This window comes from Dryas octopetala, chromosome 3 (genome assembly GCF_963921425.1).
Source record: "Dryas octopetala chromosome 3, drDryOcto1.1, whole genome shotgun sequence".
Taxonomy (NCBI): Eukaryota; Viridiplantae; Streptophyta; class Magnoliopsida; order Rosales; family Rosaceae; genus Dryas; species Dryas octopetala.
The window spans coordinates 19,431,171-19,448,693 of NC_141368.1; the positions used below are offsets into that span (position 1 = coordinate 19,431,171).

The window sequence follows — 17,523 nt, forward strand, 5'->3', positions numbered from 1 at the left end:
GCTCCTGACCTCCTAGGCCCCAGCCTCATAAGCTCCGGCCTCCTAGGTCCTGACCTTCTAGGTCCCGGCCTCCCAAGCTCCAGTCTCTTAGGCTCTGACCCTTGTCAACTCATTCGGACCCACGAAACAGGTGACACGTGGCGCTCCTACAGTGCGAGTCGTTACAAGAGACACGTGTCATCACCGGATTGGTTGACACTCTTCCAAGAGTACTATAAAAGAGGTACTCTATTGTCAGAAGAGGACAATTCAATCAATATTATACTATTCACTCACTCTGCTCTCAGATTCTTTGAACACTGACTTGAGCGTCGGAGGAGGTTCGGCCGGTACCACACCGGTGCCCTTCCCGCTCACTTTTGTGTGCTTGCACAGGGTTCTTTGGATATTATTCTTTCTCCACCATTCACTAGTCGGACCCAGCTAACTATTTCTACCCCACTTCGACGTGTCATCCACTCAGTGGGAGGTCAACAGGTCCACGTGGTTCGACTTGACGTTGACTGTTTTACCATTTTTGAGCATCAACACCACTAATACTCATAGTAAAGACAAGATTTTTAAGTCCAATCCTAAATGGACTATCCCCTTATATGAACATATTCTCTTATCAATTAAATGGGTTTTTTAGAATCAAGTATGCTACTGATCTCTTGGCCTGTACTGATATTTTATTTGCAAATCCTCTTAATACTCCTACTACTACTAGTAGCCAGTCAATCTGTTCCTCCTTCCCTCTATTGTCCCTTCTCTGTCTCGTACTAAGCATAATTAATACATTGGATAAGTTTTGATAGTGATATCATTTCTAAATAATGAGATAGTTATAGGTATTTTATTAAGACATGATAGTTATAGGTATTTTATTAAGACATGACATTGATGTTTTAAAACTAGACTTAAATTATAATTAGAAAATCATGTCACATACATGCTAAATTTAATCTTATGAAAGTCCTTAAATGTAAAAACCCCTAAAAAAACATGTCGTCCTTCAGGTTTGTACACTACAAGTATAGTTCTTGATAAATGTCGGCAATGGCTAATATCCAAAGCTCTCAATTTTGTTTCAATCCAACCCTGCAGAGTCTTGTAATAACTAATAACTGATGATGCATATTGAAGACTATGAACCGTGCTGGAAAGAGCAACCTTGGCCATGAGAGAGACAGGGACAGAGAAAGGAAACAATGTCAACTTCATTGAATTGTCAACAAAGAAGTGACAATTCAATTATTTGTGTAAACTTGTAGAATATTACTGAAACTTGTGACAATTCAATGATTACAAATGGAAATTCCAAGTGCTAACCGACAGATTCATTTTTTTTTTTTTTTTGGCCATGAAAATAATTGCTTCCATTAAAACAAAGGCCAAAGGCATACAAAGAACAAAAAGAAACTGAAAATGAGACTCAAACAAACAAAGTAATATTTAAAAGAAGACAACCTGCTTTAGTCTTCCTTATTTAATAGAAGTTCTCATCTAAGAGACTCAAAATGAGACTTCAATGTTCATCAAATATAATAATTGCCATAAATTATTTTTTGGCCGGCGAAAAGAAGCCTTTCATTAAACAAAACAACAAAACAAAAGAGAATCAAAGTCCAAACAGCAGAAACAAACTAAATATCTCAAGACAGTACAAAACAATAATTGCCATAAATTTAATCATTGAATGCACTGTTTCTCACTTGTCCCACTTTTGAAAGTTTAAAAACAATTCTAATGAATAATATTCAAAGTTCAAATGCAAAAAGCAGAACTACAACCCAACCAAAACAAGGCCCAAGAAGGCCACATATAACTAAAAACAACAAATGTAAAGCAGAACTACATATATATTTCTGATGAATAATATCAAATTGATGCATGAATGCATGATCCATGTAACATTAATGTCCTTGCTAGTTAAAGCATGCATGGTTACAAGCACAAATCCTCAAAAGCCACACTCACCACTTGGGCTAACCCCAAGGGCTTCTACGGCTTCGGATTCTACCCAAATGGAATGTATGACATTTCAACTGTTCTACCTAATATATTTAATCCAGAATATAATTTTGAATGGTCCAGACCAACATGTAAACGATGTGAAACAAAAGGTCAAAATTGTAGATTGAAAGATAGAAACTGCACTGAATCCAAACCTGAGTTCTTCAATGTGAGCAAACAAAAGGGTGTTGTCTTCCATCCATATCCTTACACACTCTTCACAGTCAAGCATCACTCACTTTCTCTGAGAATAACTTAGTATAGTGTAACATACAACATACAGATAGCCAATAATCTGAGAATTTTCTGCAGACAAACGTATAATCATTTAATGATTTCGTAGACATGAAACTCATGGTGCTCAAATCTTTTACAGGTATCTCAAAGAAAAAAAACTAGTGGTTACAGGTGGGTTATGCATTCTACATGGCTAAAGTTATTCTTTTTTCTTCTGATAAGAGGTTCTTGACCGAATGTACAATATGCAGGTGTAAACCTTGGTTCAATTTCACTTGTGCTGGCATTTGTTGCAAATATAGTGTATTCTTTCGACAGGACAGAGACGAAAGCAAACCATGAATGAAGAATTTTTGGAAAGTTACAGAGGCTCGCATGTGTACAAGGTACTATTACGCTGATATAAAAAGGATTACAAATACATTTAGAGACATGTTGGGACAAGGGACCCTTGGAACAGTGTTCAAAGGAAAGCTTTCCACTTAGATCCTTGTTGCTGTAAAGATCCTCAACAAATTTCAAGGGAAATGGGGAAGAGTTTATCAATAAAGTGGCAATTTTCGATCTTTCCAATACTCTCATACATCCAAACTAACTTATTATTAAACTAATCGACTCTTTAGAGTCGTGGTACGATAGTGTTGATGACCATGGTGTTTCTGAATTGTCTTCATCATGCATTACCAGCTTCGCTTGTGGATATAGGAAAGGCTTTGGAGGCATATGAAGGTACGACATACAGGTAACCAAAAATCTGAGTATTTTCTGCAAACAAATATATATAATGATTGAATGATTTTGTAGACATGAAACTCATGGTTTCCAAATCTTTCACAGGTACCCCAAAAAAAACTAGTGGTTACAGGTGAGTTAAGCATTCTGCCTGACAAAATTTATTCTTTTTTATTAGGATAAAAGGTTATTGATCCAATGTACCATATGCAGGTGTAATCCTTGGTTCATTTTCACTTGTGCTGGCAATTTATGCACTATATTGTGTATATGCTTTTCACAAAACAGAAAGAGAAGAGCAAACCATGATTGAAGAATTTTTGGAAAATTACAGACCTCACAAGCCCATGAAGTACTCTTAGGCTGACATAAAGAGGATTATAATTAAATTTAGAGACAAGTTGGGGCAGGGGACCTTTGGAACAGCATTCAAAGGAAAGCTTTCCAATAAGATCCTTGTTGCTGTAAAGTTTATGAATTTTTCACTACAAAAGTTCATATCATCAGTAGACACCAACAACCATTTCTTGGGTTGGGAGAAGCTGCAACATATTAATGTCAGCATATATAGCCAAAGGAATTGAGTATCTTCACCACAGATGCGACGAGCAAACCCTTCATTTTGATTTCTCCAAATACAGTCCAAGTTGCTCACATATTTCCTTTGAAACGCACATATATTTAGGATACTAAGATACCAATTATATTTAGGATTAATTACAAATATCACCTCGAAACCATACCATGATTGACAGTACGTTTGTCCTTAGATTAAAATTTGAGACTTTAGTTCCCAAATTTAATTCTCCAATAAACACTTTATCTTAAAACCGTTAAAAAAATCAATTTCTCCATTAGCTATGCACACCTGCTGCCACATGACCTTCTGAAGCTAAATATGGCAAAAGACATTGCACAACATAAGCAAAAAGTATTGTACTGCATGCATATCCACATTTCTTTTTTTGGTGAGCAAATCCACATTCATATTATTGTTTCAATACCAACGTGTGGATCGTCTTGTAACTAATACATATTGCACAATAGCACTATATAAACACTTCTCAAACGTACTATAGAAACCATAGAATAGAGTTACTCTCAAATATTACAAGACTGATATATGTCCTACCAAATAGGAAAGAACAATTCCTCGCACAGAGTGGCAATGTTAGCCTTCCCTTGTACATGACAGACTAACTGGTGGTATATATCTCTTCATCTGCATTTTCAATTAAACTAATCGACTCTTCAACATCATCATTTGATGGTGTTGATGACCATGTTGTTTTTGAATTGTCTTCATAAACAACCACTGCATTGTCTTGTGGATATAGGAAAACCTTTGGAGGCATATGAAGGCATTCAATTTCTCCTTCAAGCATCTCAACCACTTTGTGCATTGAATTAGGACGGTCACTAGGCTTCATTTGTATGCACCATAACGCAACTATAAGCATCTTCTTTGTCATTTTATTTTCCTCCTCTGTGGCATCTTCCATTTCTATGTCATTTCCTTCACTAAATTGGTCGTAAACCCACAAAGGAAAGTAAATTTGGCTCGAATGGGCTGCAACTGCATTCAAATTCTTTCTTTTGCCTGCAATTTCCATCAACAACATTCCAAAACTATAGATGTCGGCTTTGTATGACACACCTCCAATATTTTTGTAAAACAATTCTGGAGCTATGTATCCAATGGTTCCTCTTGCTGCAGTCAAAGTCAAACTGCTATCATCTAATGGGCATAATCTTGCCAGCCCAAAGTCAGAAATTTTTGGAACAAAATTCTCATCAAGAAGAATGTTGTGAGGCTTGATATCAAAATGCAAAATTTGCATGTCACATCCTTTATGTAGATAGTCAATACCACACGCAACTCCTAAGGAAATTTCAAATGATTTGTTGCAACTTAAGGAGGTGGGTCCTTCTTTAGGAAATAAGTATTTATCAAGAGATCCATTTGACATAAACTCGTATACAAGAGCACGTTTTGATCCCTCAGCACAATAGCCAATTAGTTGTACCACGTTTACATGATGTATCCTTCCAATCGTAGCAACTTCATTGATAAAATCCTGCCCATTAGCTTTGGACTTACCCAACATCTTAATTGCTACAAGGCGGCCGCTACGAAGCCTTCCTTTATATACAAAGCCATAACCTCCTTCACCCAATTTGTCCTTGAATCCATTTGTCATTTTCTTGATATGTGAGTAGGAGTACCTTATTGGCATGAGGTTGTTGTGACTTTGTAAGAATTCTTCAATATGGCCGTACATTGATAAGTGTCGCCTCTTCAATTTATAGATTAGAAGCACAATTATACATGGAATCCCGAGTACAGTTTTTGTTGCAAACCACACTGTAAAGGAAATTAGAAAACAAATCATGATAACTATATCTTTTTGTGCTGCTACGTACTTGAAACAACGTTTTCTATATTCAACCCTTAATGTGATTTTTATCTCGTGGAAAGAGCCAATTATTCTATTACATTAAACTATACTAGTCTCTTAATTCGGGCATGCCAATTGACATTTCTAAACATGCAATTAAAATTTTTAATAGTTTATTTGTCCTAAAATATAGGTGGTGGGGAAGTAGGTTGCTAAAAATAAGGGTGTAATTAATTTTGTATTTATTTTTATTTGTTAATTCTAATTTTTCTATTTTACCTTTTTGTTCTTAATTAATTAATAAGTGATGTTATCAGCACCAGCTATTTTTTTAAGTGGGGGTATTTGAAAATTTAACCTTAATCCTCCATCTCCCTTTATATATATAGATAGATATAAATAAACAACGTCTAAGCAAAAAAAAAACAGAAAAAGTTAAAAAGAAAAAAGGAATAACCTCACCTGTTAAGCAAGCGATGGTAAGGTAAACCGGAAGTGCAAAACAAAATACAGAGAGTTGACAGAGTTGATTTAGATATTTTAGGCAGAAATATTGGATCACTGAAAAAAAGAATGAAACGATAATTAAGATTGAGAGTCTCACACAATCGAGTAACTAAAAAAAAAAAAAAATGAAAATTATAAGATTGAGAGTCCTCACTTGTTAGACTATTCCAGTAATAAGAAATGCCTGCATAATGAAAGACATAATTAATAATATTAACTCATCTTGACATGCATGTCTGAATTCAAATAAAGAGGGAGAGAGAGTAACGCTACCACAAATAGCTTTGTTGGTTTCATCATCGATGTAGCATTCTATATAATGAAAAAACCATCTTTGATTTCTGATCCCGTAGCTCTGCAACCATGAAAGTTCAAACCCATAGAGTAGCTCATTATGGATGTCTATGTAAGAAAGGTTCATGTTCTTTGTGCGGGGGCGTGATGTGATCAAAACCATAAGCTCTATACGGCACGAATCCTTCAGTTCTGAGGCATTTAAATGACCAATCTTAACAAAAACATGCCCCTTACTCATAGCATCATTAATGCAATAAGGAGCAGCATCCACATAGAGAGGCGAATTCAGTGGCGTTTCAGTACAGGTTATGAAAATTACAGGCTTTGACAGTTCAAAGTAATCAAACGTCCCGTTATGATATTTTCTCCATTGAGAAATACGATATGGATCATCATCCCCAAAACTGAAGTTATAGTTTGAGAGTGAATAACGAGGGATTGAAGAGAAGTTACCCTTTTGAAGATTGGCATCCACAACTCGGATGGTGCGGTTATCATAATTGATTGATTGTACATAGAAAATTCCAGAATACAAGTAGAGTAGTGTGCGGTTGTTCTCACAAGACAGTTCATATTTCGGGTCACCGCAGTTGACTGGATCATGTTTTAGTCGGAAAGGGTAACTTATGTTACGGATGTTGCCACAGGAAGAAGCTTCACAATGATCTATATTAGGCGCCATAGCATTAGCATTGCAACTGCTTCCACAGTATAAGCCAACAACTAAAACTATGCATAATTGTGCTGGAAAGGATACTGATCTTCCTGCAACCATGGCCAAGAGAAAGAGATGGTAGTCTTGTCGGCCTGGGGAGAGAAAATGGGTTTTGGAGTATATGTATTGGTTAGCTTGTGTGAAAAGGAAATCAAAGAAGGAAGAGGTGCGTAAAAGTGGCTGGCTTTAAAGTTGAAAGTTAGTTGTATGGGTATATATATATATATATATATATACATAAGGGTGGAAGTTAACTTGAAGGTTGGAGTAGAAATTTGTAGGGAAAAATTTACAAACAGACACATACTTTGATGGTTGTTTAATTTTAGGATATTAATTTTGTTTTGTGTTAATGAAGGACACATATTTTTATTTTGTGTCAATTAAAGACCATATTGTCTAAATTTGATCTTATGAAAGTCCTTAAATGTAAAAACCCCTAAAAAAAACATGTTGTCTTTCAGGTTTAATTGTACACTACAAGTATAGTTCTTGGTAAATGTCGACAATGGCTAATATCCAAAGCTCTCAATTTTGTTTCAATCCAACCCTGCAAAGTCTTGTACGTAATAGCTGATGCACATTGAAGACTATATAAGAACCGTGCTGGAAAGAGCAACCTTGGCCATGAGAGAGAAAGAGACGGAGATAGTACTCTTGTACACGGAGCCGTAAATTTGAGTTTTACACAATGCCGCATCGATATATATATATATATATATATATATATAAAGAAATCTTGTGGTGGTTGAGGAAGGAAACAATGTCAACTTCATTGAATTGTCAACAAAGAAAAGTCAATTCAATTATTTGTGTAAACTTGTAGAATATTACTGAAACTGGGTCCATTTCTTTTGGGAAAAAGAGTCATTAGAGTTAGGCCCAACTTAAATTATGTGTTGAAAAGTTGAAGAACTCCTTGGGGATAAGTAGAAGAGAAACAACTCCAAGTGCTAACTGACAGATTCTTTTTTTTTTTTTTTTGCCATGAAAATAAGTACTTCCTTTAAAACAAAGTCCAAAGGCATACAAAGAACAAATCGACACTGAAAATGAGACTCAAACAAACAAAGTAATATTTAAAAGAAGACAACCTGCTTTAGTCTCCCTTATTTAATAGAAGTTCTCATCTAAGAGACTCAAAATGAGACTTCAATGTTCATCAAATATACTAATTGCCATAAATTATTTTTTGGCAGGCGAAAAGAAGCATTTCATTAAACAAAACAACAAAACAAAAGAGAAATAAAGTCCAAACAGCAGAAACAAACTAAATATCCCAAGATAGTACAAAACAATAATTGCAATAAATTTAATCATTGAATGCACTGTTTCTCACTTGTCCCACTTTTGAAAGTTTAAAAACAATTCTAATGAATAATATTCAAAGTTCAAATGGAAAAAACAGAACTACAACCCAACCAAAACAAGGCCCAAGAAGGCCACATATAACTAAAAACAACAAATGTAAAGCAGAACTACATATATATTTCTGATGAATAATATCAAATTGATGCATGAATGCATGATTCATGTAACATTAATGTCCTTGCTAGTTAAAGCATGCATGGTTACAAGCACAAATCCTCAAAAACCACACTCACTACTTGGGCTAACCCCAAGGGCTTCTACAGCTATTCTACCCAAATGGAATGTATGACATTTCAACTGTTCTACCTAATATATTCAAGGGAAAAATTTACAAACAAGATACATACTTTGATGGTTGTTTCATTTCAGGGCATTAATTTTGTTTTGTATAAATGAATGACACATACTTTCATTTTGTGTTAATTAAGAACCATATTTTTTTCAATTTTTATCTCAACTTTGGCTCAACGTTGGACCTATTAAAACTTCACCAAATTCAGAAAAATTATATTTGGTTTAAAGATATGCATCTCCTCTTTACAACCATATAAAGATCACCCAAATCAGTCTCTACAACTCCAGATAATCGGCCCCAAAGTAGGGTACCTGAAACTGTCTGATTTTCCAAATTTTTTCTCAGAGGTCCGATTAGACAGTTTCAGATACCCTACTTTTGAGCCATTTATCTAGAGTTGTAGATGTCCGATTTGAGTGATCTTTATATGATTGTAAAGAGAAGATGCATAGCTTTAAACTAAGTATAAGTTTGCTAAATTTGGTAGAGTTTTGATGGGTCCAACATCGGGCCAAAGTTGAGATAAAAACTGAAAAAAAAAAATATGGTCCTTAATTGATACAAAATGAAAGTATGTGTCTTTCATTAATACAAAGCAAAATTAATATCCTGAAATAAAATAACCATCAAAGTATGTGTCATGATTGTAAATTTTTCCCTATATTCAATCCTTAATATAATTTTGATTGGTCCAAACCAACATGTAAACGATGTGAAACAAAAGGTCAAAATTGTAGTTTGAAAGATAGAAACTGCGCTGTATCCAAACCTGAGTTCTTCAATGTGAGCAAACAAAAGGGTGTTGTCTTCCATCCATATCCTTACACACTCTTCACAGTCAAGCATCACTCACTTCCTCTGCATTGAATTTCTGTAATGTAAGGTGTTGAAAGAAATGAGAAAATAACTTAGTATAGTGTAACATGTTAACTTTAGTGACTTATATAAATAAAACACATACCTGAGTTTACCACAGCACCACAGCTGCATCCATCGCTGATGATTAAGAGTCAAAAATCTTCCTTGCACTTACAGACCTTTAGCACAAACTACTTGATGGGGAGTAAACTAAATTGTGATCTTTTGTGTGCAAGGGGATCTCGACTTTATATAGAGTGGCAGCCTATGAGTCTAACCCATAACTGAACTCATAGGATAACCATATTAGCCTAGGACTCTAATTCATTGTCCTCTAAGTAATAGGAATCCCTTTAGCCTAAGTAAACCAAAAACACATAAATCCATATAGGCTTCAAGGTATAATTCTAATTGAACTCCTGATCTTTACTTAGGCCACAAAACCCTTAGGCAACTATGAGACCACAACAGGTTGTGTCGAAGTACAACTCCAACATAACATACAACATACAGATAGCCAATAATCTGAGAATTTTCTGAAGACAAACGTATAATCATTTAATGATTTCGTAGACATGAAACTCATGGTGCTCAAATCTTTTACAAGTATCTCAAAGAAAAAAAAACTAGTGGTTACAGGTGGGTTATGCATTCTACATGGCTAAAGTTATTCTTTTTTCTTCAAATAAGAGGTTCTTGACCGAATGTAGGTGTAAACCTTGGTTCAATTTCACTTGTGCTGGCATTTGTTGCAAAATATAGTATATTCTTTCGACAGGACAGAGACGAAAGCAAACCATGAATGAAGAATTTTTGGAAAGTTACAGAGGCTCGCATGTGTACAAGGTACTATTACGCTGATATAAAAAGGATTACAAATACATTTAGAGACATGTTGGGACAGGGGACCCTTGGAACAGTGTTCAAAGGAAAGCTTTCCACTTAGATCCTTGTTGCTGTAAAGATCCTCAACAAATTTCAAGGGAAATGGGGAAGAGTTTATCAATAAAGTGGCAACCTTCGATCTTTCCAATATTCTCATACATCCAAACTAACTTGTGATTAAACTAATCGACTCTTTAGAGTCGTGGTATGATAGTGTTGATGACCATGGTGTTTCTGAATTGTCTTCATCATCCATTATCGGTTTCTCTCGTGGATATAGGAAAGGCTTTGGAGGCATATGAAGGCATTCAATTTCTCCTTCAAGCATCTCTACTACTTTGTTCATCGACTAGGACGCTCACTAGGCTTCATTTGTATGCACCAAAACACCACAATAAGCATCTCCTTTGTCATTTTATTTTCCTCCTCCGTGGCATCTTCCATTTCAACGTCCTTCCCTTCACTGCATTGGTCATAAACCCAATAAGGAAAGTACATTTGGCTTGAATGGGCTGTGACAGAATTCCAATTCTTTCTTTTGCCTGCAATTTCCATCAATAACATTCCGAAACTAAAGATGTCAGCTTTATACATCACACCTCCAATATTCCTGTAAAACAATTCTGGAGCTATGTATCCAATGGTTCCTGCCGCTTGCCTTATTCAGTTGTTCACCAGCAGAAAGACATCCATATAAACCAATCCCTTGCCTTATTGGGACTAGACTTCCTAGAGCTTAGGATCGTTACATTGACGGGGTTCCCATTTCATTCAAACCAAAATATAATATTCATTTGCAATGGTCCAGACCAACATGTAAAAGATGTGAAAGGAAAGGCCAAAATTGTAGATTGAAGAATAACAATCGCTCTGAACCTGAAACTGAGTGCTTCAATGTGAGAAAACAAAAAGGTACTGTCTTTCATCCACATTCTAATTTACACACATTCTTCACTTTTTCCAAACAAACATGCACTAAATTAGTCAAGCCCCACTCATTTTTCCTGCACTGAATTCTGCAATGTTAAAGTGTTGCATTCCAAACCCAAAAAACACAAGGAAAGAAAATGAATAAATAACTGGAATAATCTGAGTATTTTCTGCAAACAAATATATCTATTGATTGAGTGATTTCGTAAACATGAAACTCATGGTTTTTACAACATATTACTGTCAGAATAGTCTAAGGAATTGAATATCTTCACCACGGATGCAAGAAATGAATCCTTCATTTTGATATCAAGCCTCACAATGTTTTGCTAGATGACAACTTCAATCGAAAAATCTCTGATTTTGGGCTTTCCATGTTGTGCTCCAAAGATCAAAGTGCAGTTTCCAGGAGAACTGCTAGGGGGACCATGAGTTACATTGCCCCTGAAGTGTTCTCTAGGAACTTTGGTAACGTGTCCTACAAGTCAGATGTTTACAGTTTTGGAATGTCACTTGAAATGGTTGGAGGTCAGAAGAATATTGGAAGTGACGGCAGAGGAGAATACCAGCCAAAGTTTACTTCCCAAAATGGATCTATAATCTAGCTTCTAGAACAAGAAGAAGACATACACATCCCCATCGAGCAAGAGTTTGATGCTAGAATTTCTTGCTGTACCCAGTAGAACTTTGGTGCATCCAGTGGTACCCAGAAGATCCTCCTTCCATGAAAGCTGTAGTTCAAATGTTAGAAGGAATCTACTAATCTAGCCATGCCTCTTACTCCTTTCGCCTCTACTGCTTCAACAAGCAATAATGGTACTATGCTTGTTGCAAATGGCCAGCGCCAAAGAGTTATCAATCATCTCTGAATTAGAGCGACCACCAAAAATGTTTGGTCACAATTGTGATGCTGTTCTAGTGTTGGGAAATAAACCGTTTAGATTCAAATTATGAGATAAAAATATAGTCTAAAATGTCCCCTAGGGACACTTTAGTGGTTAGATTCGGAATTTCTCAAGGCTGTATTTGGTTCAAATCACATGTGTGACAGTATGTAATTTGGTAAAATTTATGAAGAAAAACCCAAAAGAATAGAACTCATGTATCCATGTGTTAACTAAACGGAAGATAAACGGGAACCCCCTCAGTTAAGCAGGAGTCCGGTAGCATCTTTCTGTTTTTTTTTTTTTTTTTGGAAAATGCATTTGTAAGGCAAACACATTATCATAACCAGGAAAAAAATTAATTTAATTACATTATAATGTGAAAAATCCCAAATTTTAACTTGTTTGGAATCAATAGAATTGAATTAAATTATTATGTGAAGAAAAAATTGAATTGAATTACACTAAAATAAATTGAATTACATTATTATTTTTACACTACATTAACCTGTTTTTTCACAAAATACAAATAATATGATCCAAAATACAAATTAATTTCATAAAATCAAATATATAGAATGAAAATTATGATATTTCAAATTAAAGGGAGAGACTGTAAGGTGACAATAATGTTCAATTTTGGTAAAAAGGGGACATTTTTACTAGTTCTTTATTCTTAGTATTTGTACAAGTGTTAAGGTCCTTGCATTGATAAAAGAACAAAACATAGACTAAGATCTGCAACCTAACAACCATAATGATAACAAAATAATGGTCGCTCTTAATCACTTTGTGCAGTTGTTTGTATGTTTTCTGCACAATCTTCTTGTAATACAAAGAAGGATGGCGCTCATGATTGAACGCGTACGTTTTCATGTAGTTTTTTGTATGTTTTCTGCACAATCTTCCAATAATACAAAGAAGGATGGCATTCATGATCGAATGTGTATCCCATAGAAACCAGGGTAACTGCATCTTCAAATAGATGGCTTATATTGGCCATAAAAGCAAGAGATTGAGAGAGAGAGAGAGAGAGAGAGAGAGAGAGAGAGAGAGAGAGAGAGAGAGAGAGAGAGAGACATAGAATAAGAAGCAATAGCATTACCATGCATACAATTTGGAGTCACAAAGTACAGAACTACAGAGCTTAGTAACTAGTGTTGGTATCAGGATTCTGGACATAAAAAGCAATACTAACAGCAACCAAAGCATATACACCCAGTTCATAGAAGATTGGCTCCATCTGGTTCAGATCGAAGGTACCTTCATTATTCGTATCAACTTCAACTTTAACTTTCACTTCTTTGCCTCCTCTCTTCATCTCTAGAATCATGTTAAACTTTGCATGGTCTTCTATCACCTGCTCTCACAGTTTAAAACATACATAAATTACTACAAATCAAATGATCTTGAGAATGCTTAACAAATCTAAATAAACCCCCAAAAATAATCAAAGTGCAGTTTCCATGTTGTGCTCCAAAGATCAAAGTGCAGTTTCCAGGAGAACTGCTAGGTTTCCAGGAGAACTGCTAGGGGGACCATGAGTTACATTGCCCCTGAAGTGTTCTCTAGGAACTTTGGTAACGTGTCCTACAAGTCAGATGTTTACAGTTTTGGAATGTCACTTGAAATGGTTGGAGGTCAGAAGAATATTGGAGGGACGGCAGAGGAGAATACCAGCCAAGTTTACTTCCCAAAATGGATCTATAATCTTCTAGAACAAGAAGAAGACAAACACATCCACAAGAACAAGAGATTGATGCTAGAATTTCTTGCTGTACCCAGTAGGACTTTGGTGCATCCAGTGGTACCCAGAAGATTGTCCTTCCATGAAAGCTGTAGTTCAAATGTTAGAAGGAATCTAGCCATGCCTCTTAATCCTTTCGCCTCTACTGCTTCAACAAGCAATAATGGTACTATGCTTGATGCAAATCGTCAGCACCAAAAAGATACCAATCATCTCTGAATTTGAGCGACCACCAAAAATGATTGGTCACAATTGTGATGCTGTTGTTGTGTTGGGAAATAAACCGTTTAGATTCAAATTATGAGATAAAAATATAGCCTAAAATGTCCCCTAGGGACACTTTAGTAGTTAGATTCGGAATTTCTCGAGGATGAATTTGGTTCAAATCACATGTGTGACAGTATGTAATTTAGTAAAATTTATGAAGCAAAACCCAAAAGAATAGAACTCATGTATCCATGTGTTAACTAAACGGAAGATAAACGGGAAGCCCCTCAGTTAGGCAGGAGTCCAGTAGCATCTTTCTGGTTTTTTTTTTTTTTTTTTTTTTTTTGGAAAATGCATTTGTAAGGCAAACACATTATCATAACCAGGAAAAAAATTAATTTAATTACATTATAATGTGAAAAATCCCAAATTTTAACTTGTTTGGAATCAATAGAATTGAATTAAATTATTATGTGAAGAAAAAATTGAATTGAATTACACTAAAATGAATTGAATTACATTATTATTTTTACACTACATTAACCTGTTTTTTCACAAAATACAAATAATATGATCCAAAATACAAATTAATTTTACAAAATCAAATATATAGAATGAAAATTATGATATTTCAAATTAAAAGAAGAGACTGTAAGGTGACAATAATGTTCAATTTTGGTAAAAAGGGGACATTTTTACTAGTTCTTTATTCTTAGTATTTGTACAAGTGTTAAGGTCCTTGCATTGATAAAAGAACAAAACATAGACTAAGATCTGCAACCTAACAACCATAATGATAACAAAATAATGGTCGCTCTTAATCACTTTATGCAGTTGTTTGTATGTTTTCTGCACAATCTTCTTGTAATACAAAGAAGGATGGCGCTCATGATTGAACGCGTACGTTTTCATGTAGTTGTTTGTATGTTTTCTGCACAATCTTCCTATAATACAAAGAAGGATGACATTCATGATCGAATGCATATCCCATAGAAACCAGGGTAACTGCATCTTCAAATAGATGGCTTATATTGGCCATAAAAAGCAAGAGATTGAGAGAGAGAGAGAGAGAGAGATTGAGAGAGAGAGAGAGAGAGAGAGAGAGAGAGAGAGAGAGAGAAACTGAGACATAGAATAAGAAGCAATAGCATTACCATGCATACAATTTGGAGTCACAAAGTACAGAACTACAGAGCTTAGTAACTAGTGTTGGTATCAGGATTCTGGACATAAAAAGCAATACTAACAGCAACCAAAGCATATACACCCAGTTCATAGAAGATTGGCTCCATCTGGTTCAGATCGAAGGTACCTTCATTATTCGTATCAACTTCAACTTTAACTCTCACTTCTTTGCCTCCTCTCTTCATCTCTAGAATCATGTTAAACTTTGCATGGTCTTCTATCACCTGCTCTCACAGTTTAAAACATACATAAATTACTACAAATCAAATGATCTTGAGAATGCTTAACAAAACTGAATAAACCCCCAAAAATAATCTAAGCATATTGGATTCTTATGAAGTTCCTGTACATGTCACAAAACAATTTGAATTTAAATGCAAATTTTTAAGCAACAAAACGAAATTTAATTGTCTAAACCATTAAAAACACCAAGGGCCCATTTGGATGGAAAGGATTATTTATGTGAATTACTTAATTGGACTTCAAAAACATTAATTTCTAGTTCAAATGAGCAATTAACACCAAAAACCCAAATCCAAATATTCCATTTTAAATCATTCCATCCAAATTGATTAACCCTAAATGCAAGAAACAAATCTACACAACCAAAGAAGAGCAAAACAAATGAAAAAGGGCACAACCGCACAAACCTTTAAACACAAACTACTACACGTCAGACAGGAGCTTGAACTCCTGCACTTCCTTGAAGTTCTGCCATGGCTTCACCCAGACCTTGGCTTCATAAAGCTTCTTCTTATCCCCATCAGTGGCCTCAATAGTCAGATAGTGCATAGTGCCCGAAACCACTTGTTGCTTTGCATTCACCACCCTCCCAAACTCAAGCAGAGTATTCTACATAATATAATATTCAGTCGATCAACCAATCAACCGATCAATCAATAAAACAACCAATCAACCGATCAACCGATCAATCGATCAATCGATTAATTGATTATGAAAATGCTTTCACAATTTTCATTTTGAGAAAAAAATAGAAAATGGGTACCTCCTTCTTGTTGTGCTCTTGTACAGCGAAGCGAGCAAGGTCTGCGATGTCGAGGCTGTTCTCGGCACCATGGGATTCGCTTACTCCGCCCACTGTAGCCATGATCGGTGTGTGTTGGTGTTGGGAGAAGTTTCGTAGATTTGATTCTGCCAAGGAAGAGATTGAGAATGCAAGGAAGAGATAGAGTTCGATTATAACACACAAAAAGCAGAGGAAGACAATGATGGGTTCGATTCCAAGTTAATCTGCTTTTTTCGGGTTTGACTCTTCGACGTTTTGTACACGAGAATTTCTCCCTTTTGCTCCTCGGATGTTATGACACGTGTCGCTTTGATTATTTTTCTTTACTTAATCTGCAGGTTTTTATTCTTTAGTTTGAATGAAAAGTCAAAAGCTTAATCAATACGCTTTGTTTTTTATTTTTTTTTAAAACGCTTAATCACTAAGCTTGGAATATTGAAACATGCATAAAGCTTAGAGATGCAACTATGCAAGTTGGATTAAAAATTTCGGAGCTGTATTCAATTGTGAATTTCCTCAATCAAAATTTGGGGTTTTTTTAAAGCTCAAAATGGAATAGGTTTTTTTCAAGGCCCGTTATTAAAAAAATGGTCTAAATCCGTCCACTTTAATGAAACTACATATAAAAACGCATTGGGTATATAGCCTAGTGCCTAGTGCTCGCTGCTTTTTTTTTTCATCTCGAGTATTGTCACTATTAAATAGTGTCAATTATTTATAGTCACTCAACAGTGCTCATTCTCACTATGCAACAACAGCGAAAAAATAAAACAATTATTTGAACCTTCTGTCTTTTCTTGCATAAACATGTCAAAATAGCATAAAACACAAAAAATAGATTTATGGAGTCGCATCGACCATTGTCATGTTTGTAGTTGCAAAGCCACTGTCGAACAATAGTTATCGGTGTAGAATTACTGTCAGATACTGACAACCAACACTGTACAGTACCAGATTTGCCCTTAGCGTGTGATTTTTTTTTTGTTTGGGTAAGTTTGACCGCCCTGTTTTTTAAAGGTTTTATTGCATAAATGTCATCCTATGAGGGTTATGCACAAATGTCATCCATAAATTTTTTTTTTTTTTTTTTGACAATTTGACATCCAATCTTTCAAAACGGATCAAATTTGTCATATGCTATCAAATTTTCTGTTAAATCTGAACATTTTGTTAAATCAAGAATTTTAAATAATTTTTTATGCAAATATAATTAAAAATAAAACTTAAAAATACCTAAAATTAATATTTTAAA

At 35.1% G+C, this 17,523-nt stretch overlaps 2 protein-coding genes and 1 pseudogene across 3 annotated transcripts; 1 reads left to right on the plus strand and 2 right to left on the minus strand.

Annotated features, from left to right (window-relative positions):
* The first annotated feature begins 2,882 nt into the window (after positions 1 to 2,882).
* On the plus strand, positions 2,883 to 14,071 carry LOC147291628 (rust resistance kinase Lr10-like; annotated as a pseudogene).
* LOC147291629 (LEAF RUST 10 DISEASE-RESISTANCE LOCUS RECEPTOR-LIKE PROTEIN KINASE-like 2.4) lies at positions 3,907 to 7,053 on the minus strand. The gene is made up of 4 exons (XM_086235243.1): positions 6,144 to 7,053; positions 6,025 to 6,054; positions 5,826 to 5,924; positions 3,907 to 5,329 (listed from the first exon to the last, which is right to left on the minus strand). Exons 1-4 carry the CDS (start codon positions 6,940 to 6,942, stop codon positions 4,161 to 4,163), a joined length of 2,097 nt encoding a protein of 698 aa, XP_086091369.1. The 5' UTR covers positions 6,943 to 7,053; the 3' UTR covers positions 3,907 to 4,160.
* On the minus strand, positions 13,187 to 16,477 carry LOC147291630 (cysteine proteinase inhibitor A-like). Of its 2 annotated transcripts, none has more exons than XM_086235249.1 (3): positions 16,251 to 16,477; positions 15,895 to 16,096; positions 13,187 to 13,465 (listed from the first exon to the last, which is right to left on the minus strand). In XM_086235249.1, exons 1-2 carry the CDS (start codon positions 16,350 to 16,352, stop codon positions 15,911 to 15,913), a joined length of 288 nt encoding a protein of 95 aa, XP_086091375.1. In that variant the 5' UTR covers positions 16,353 to 16,477; the 3' UTR covers positions 13,187 to 13,465; positions 15,895 to 15,910. The 2 variants fall into 2 exon arrangements, with proteins under 2 accessions (XP_086091375.1, XP_086091374.1); XM_086235248.1 differs by lacking the exon at positions 13,187 to 13,465 and adding an exon at positions 15,190 to 15,468 and having other exon boundaries at positions 16,251 to 16,472.
* Between the last annotated feature and the right edge of the window lie 1,046 nt (positions 16,478 to 17,523).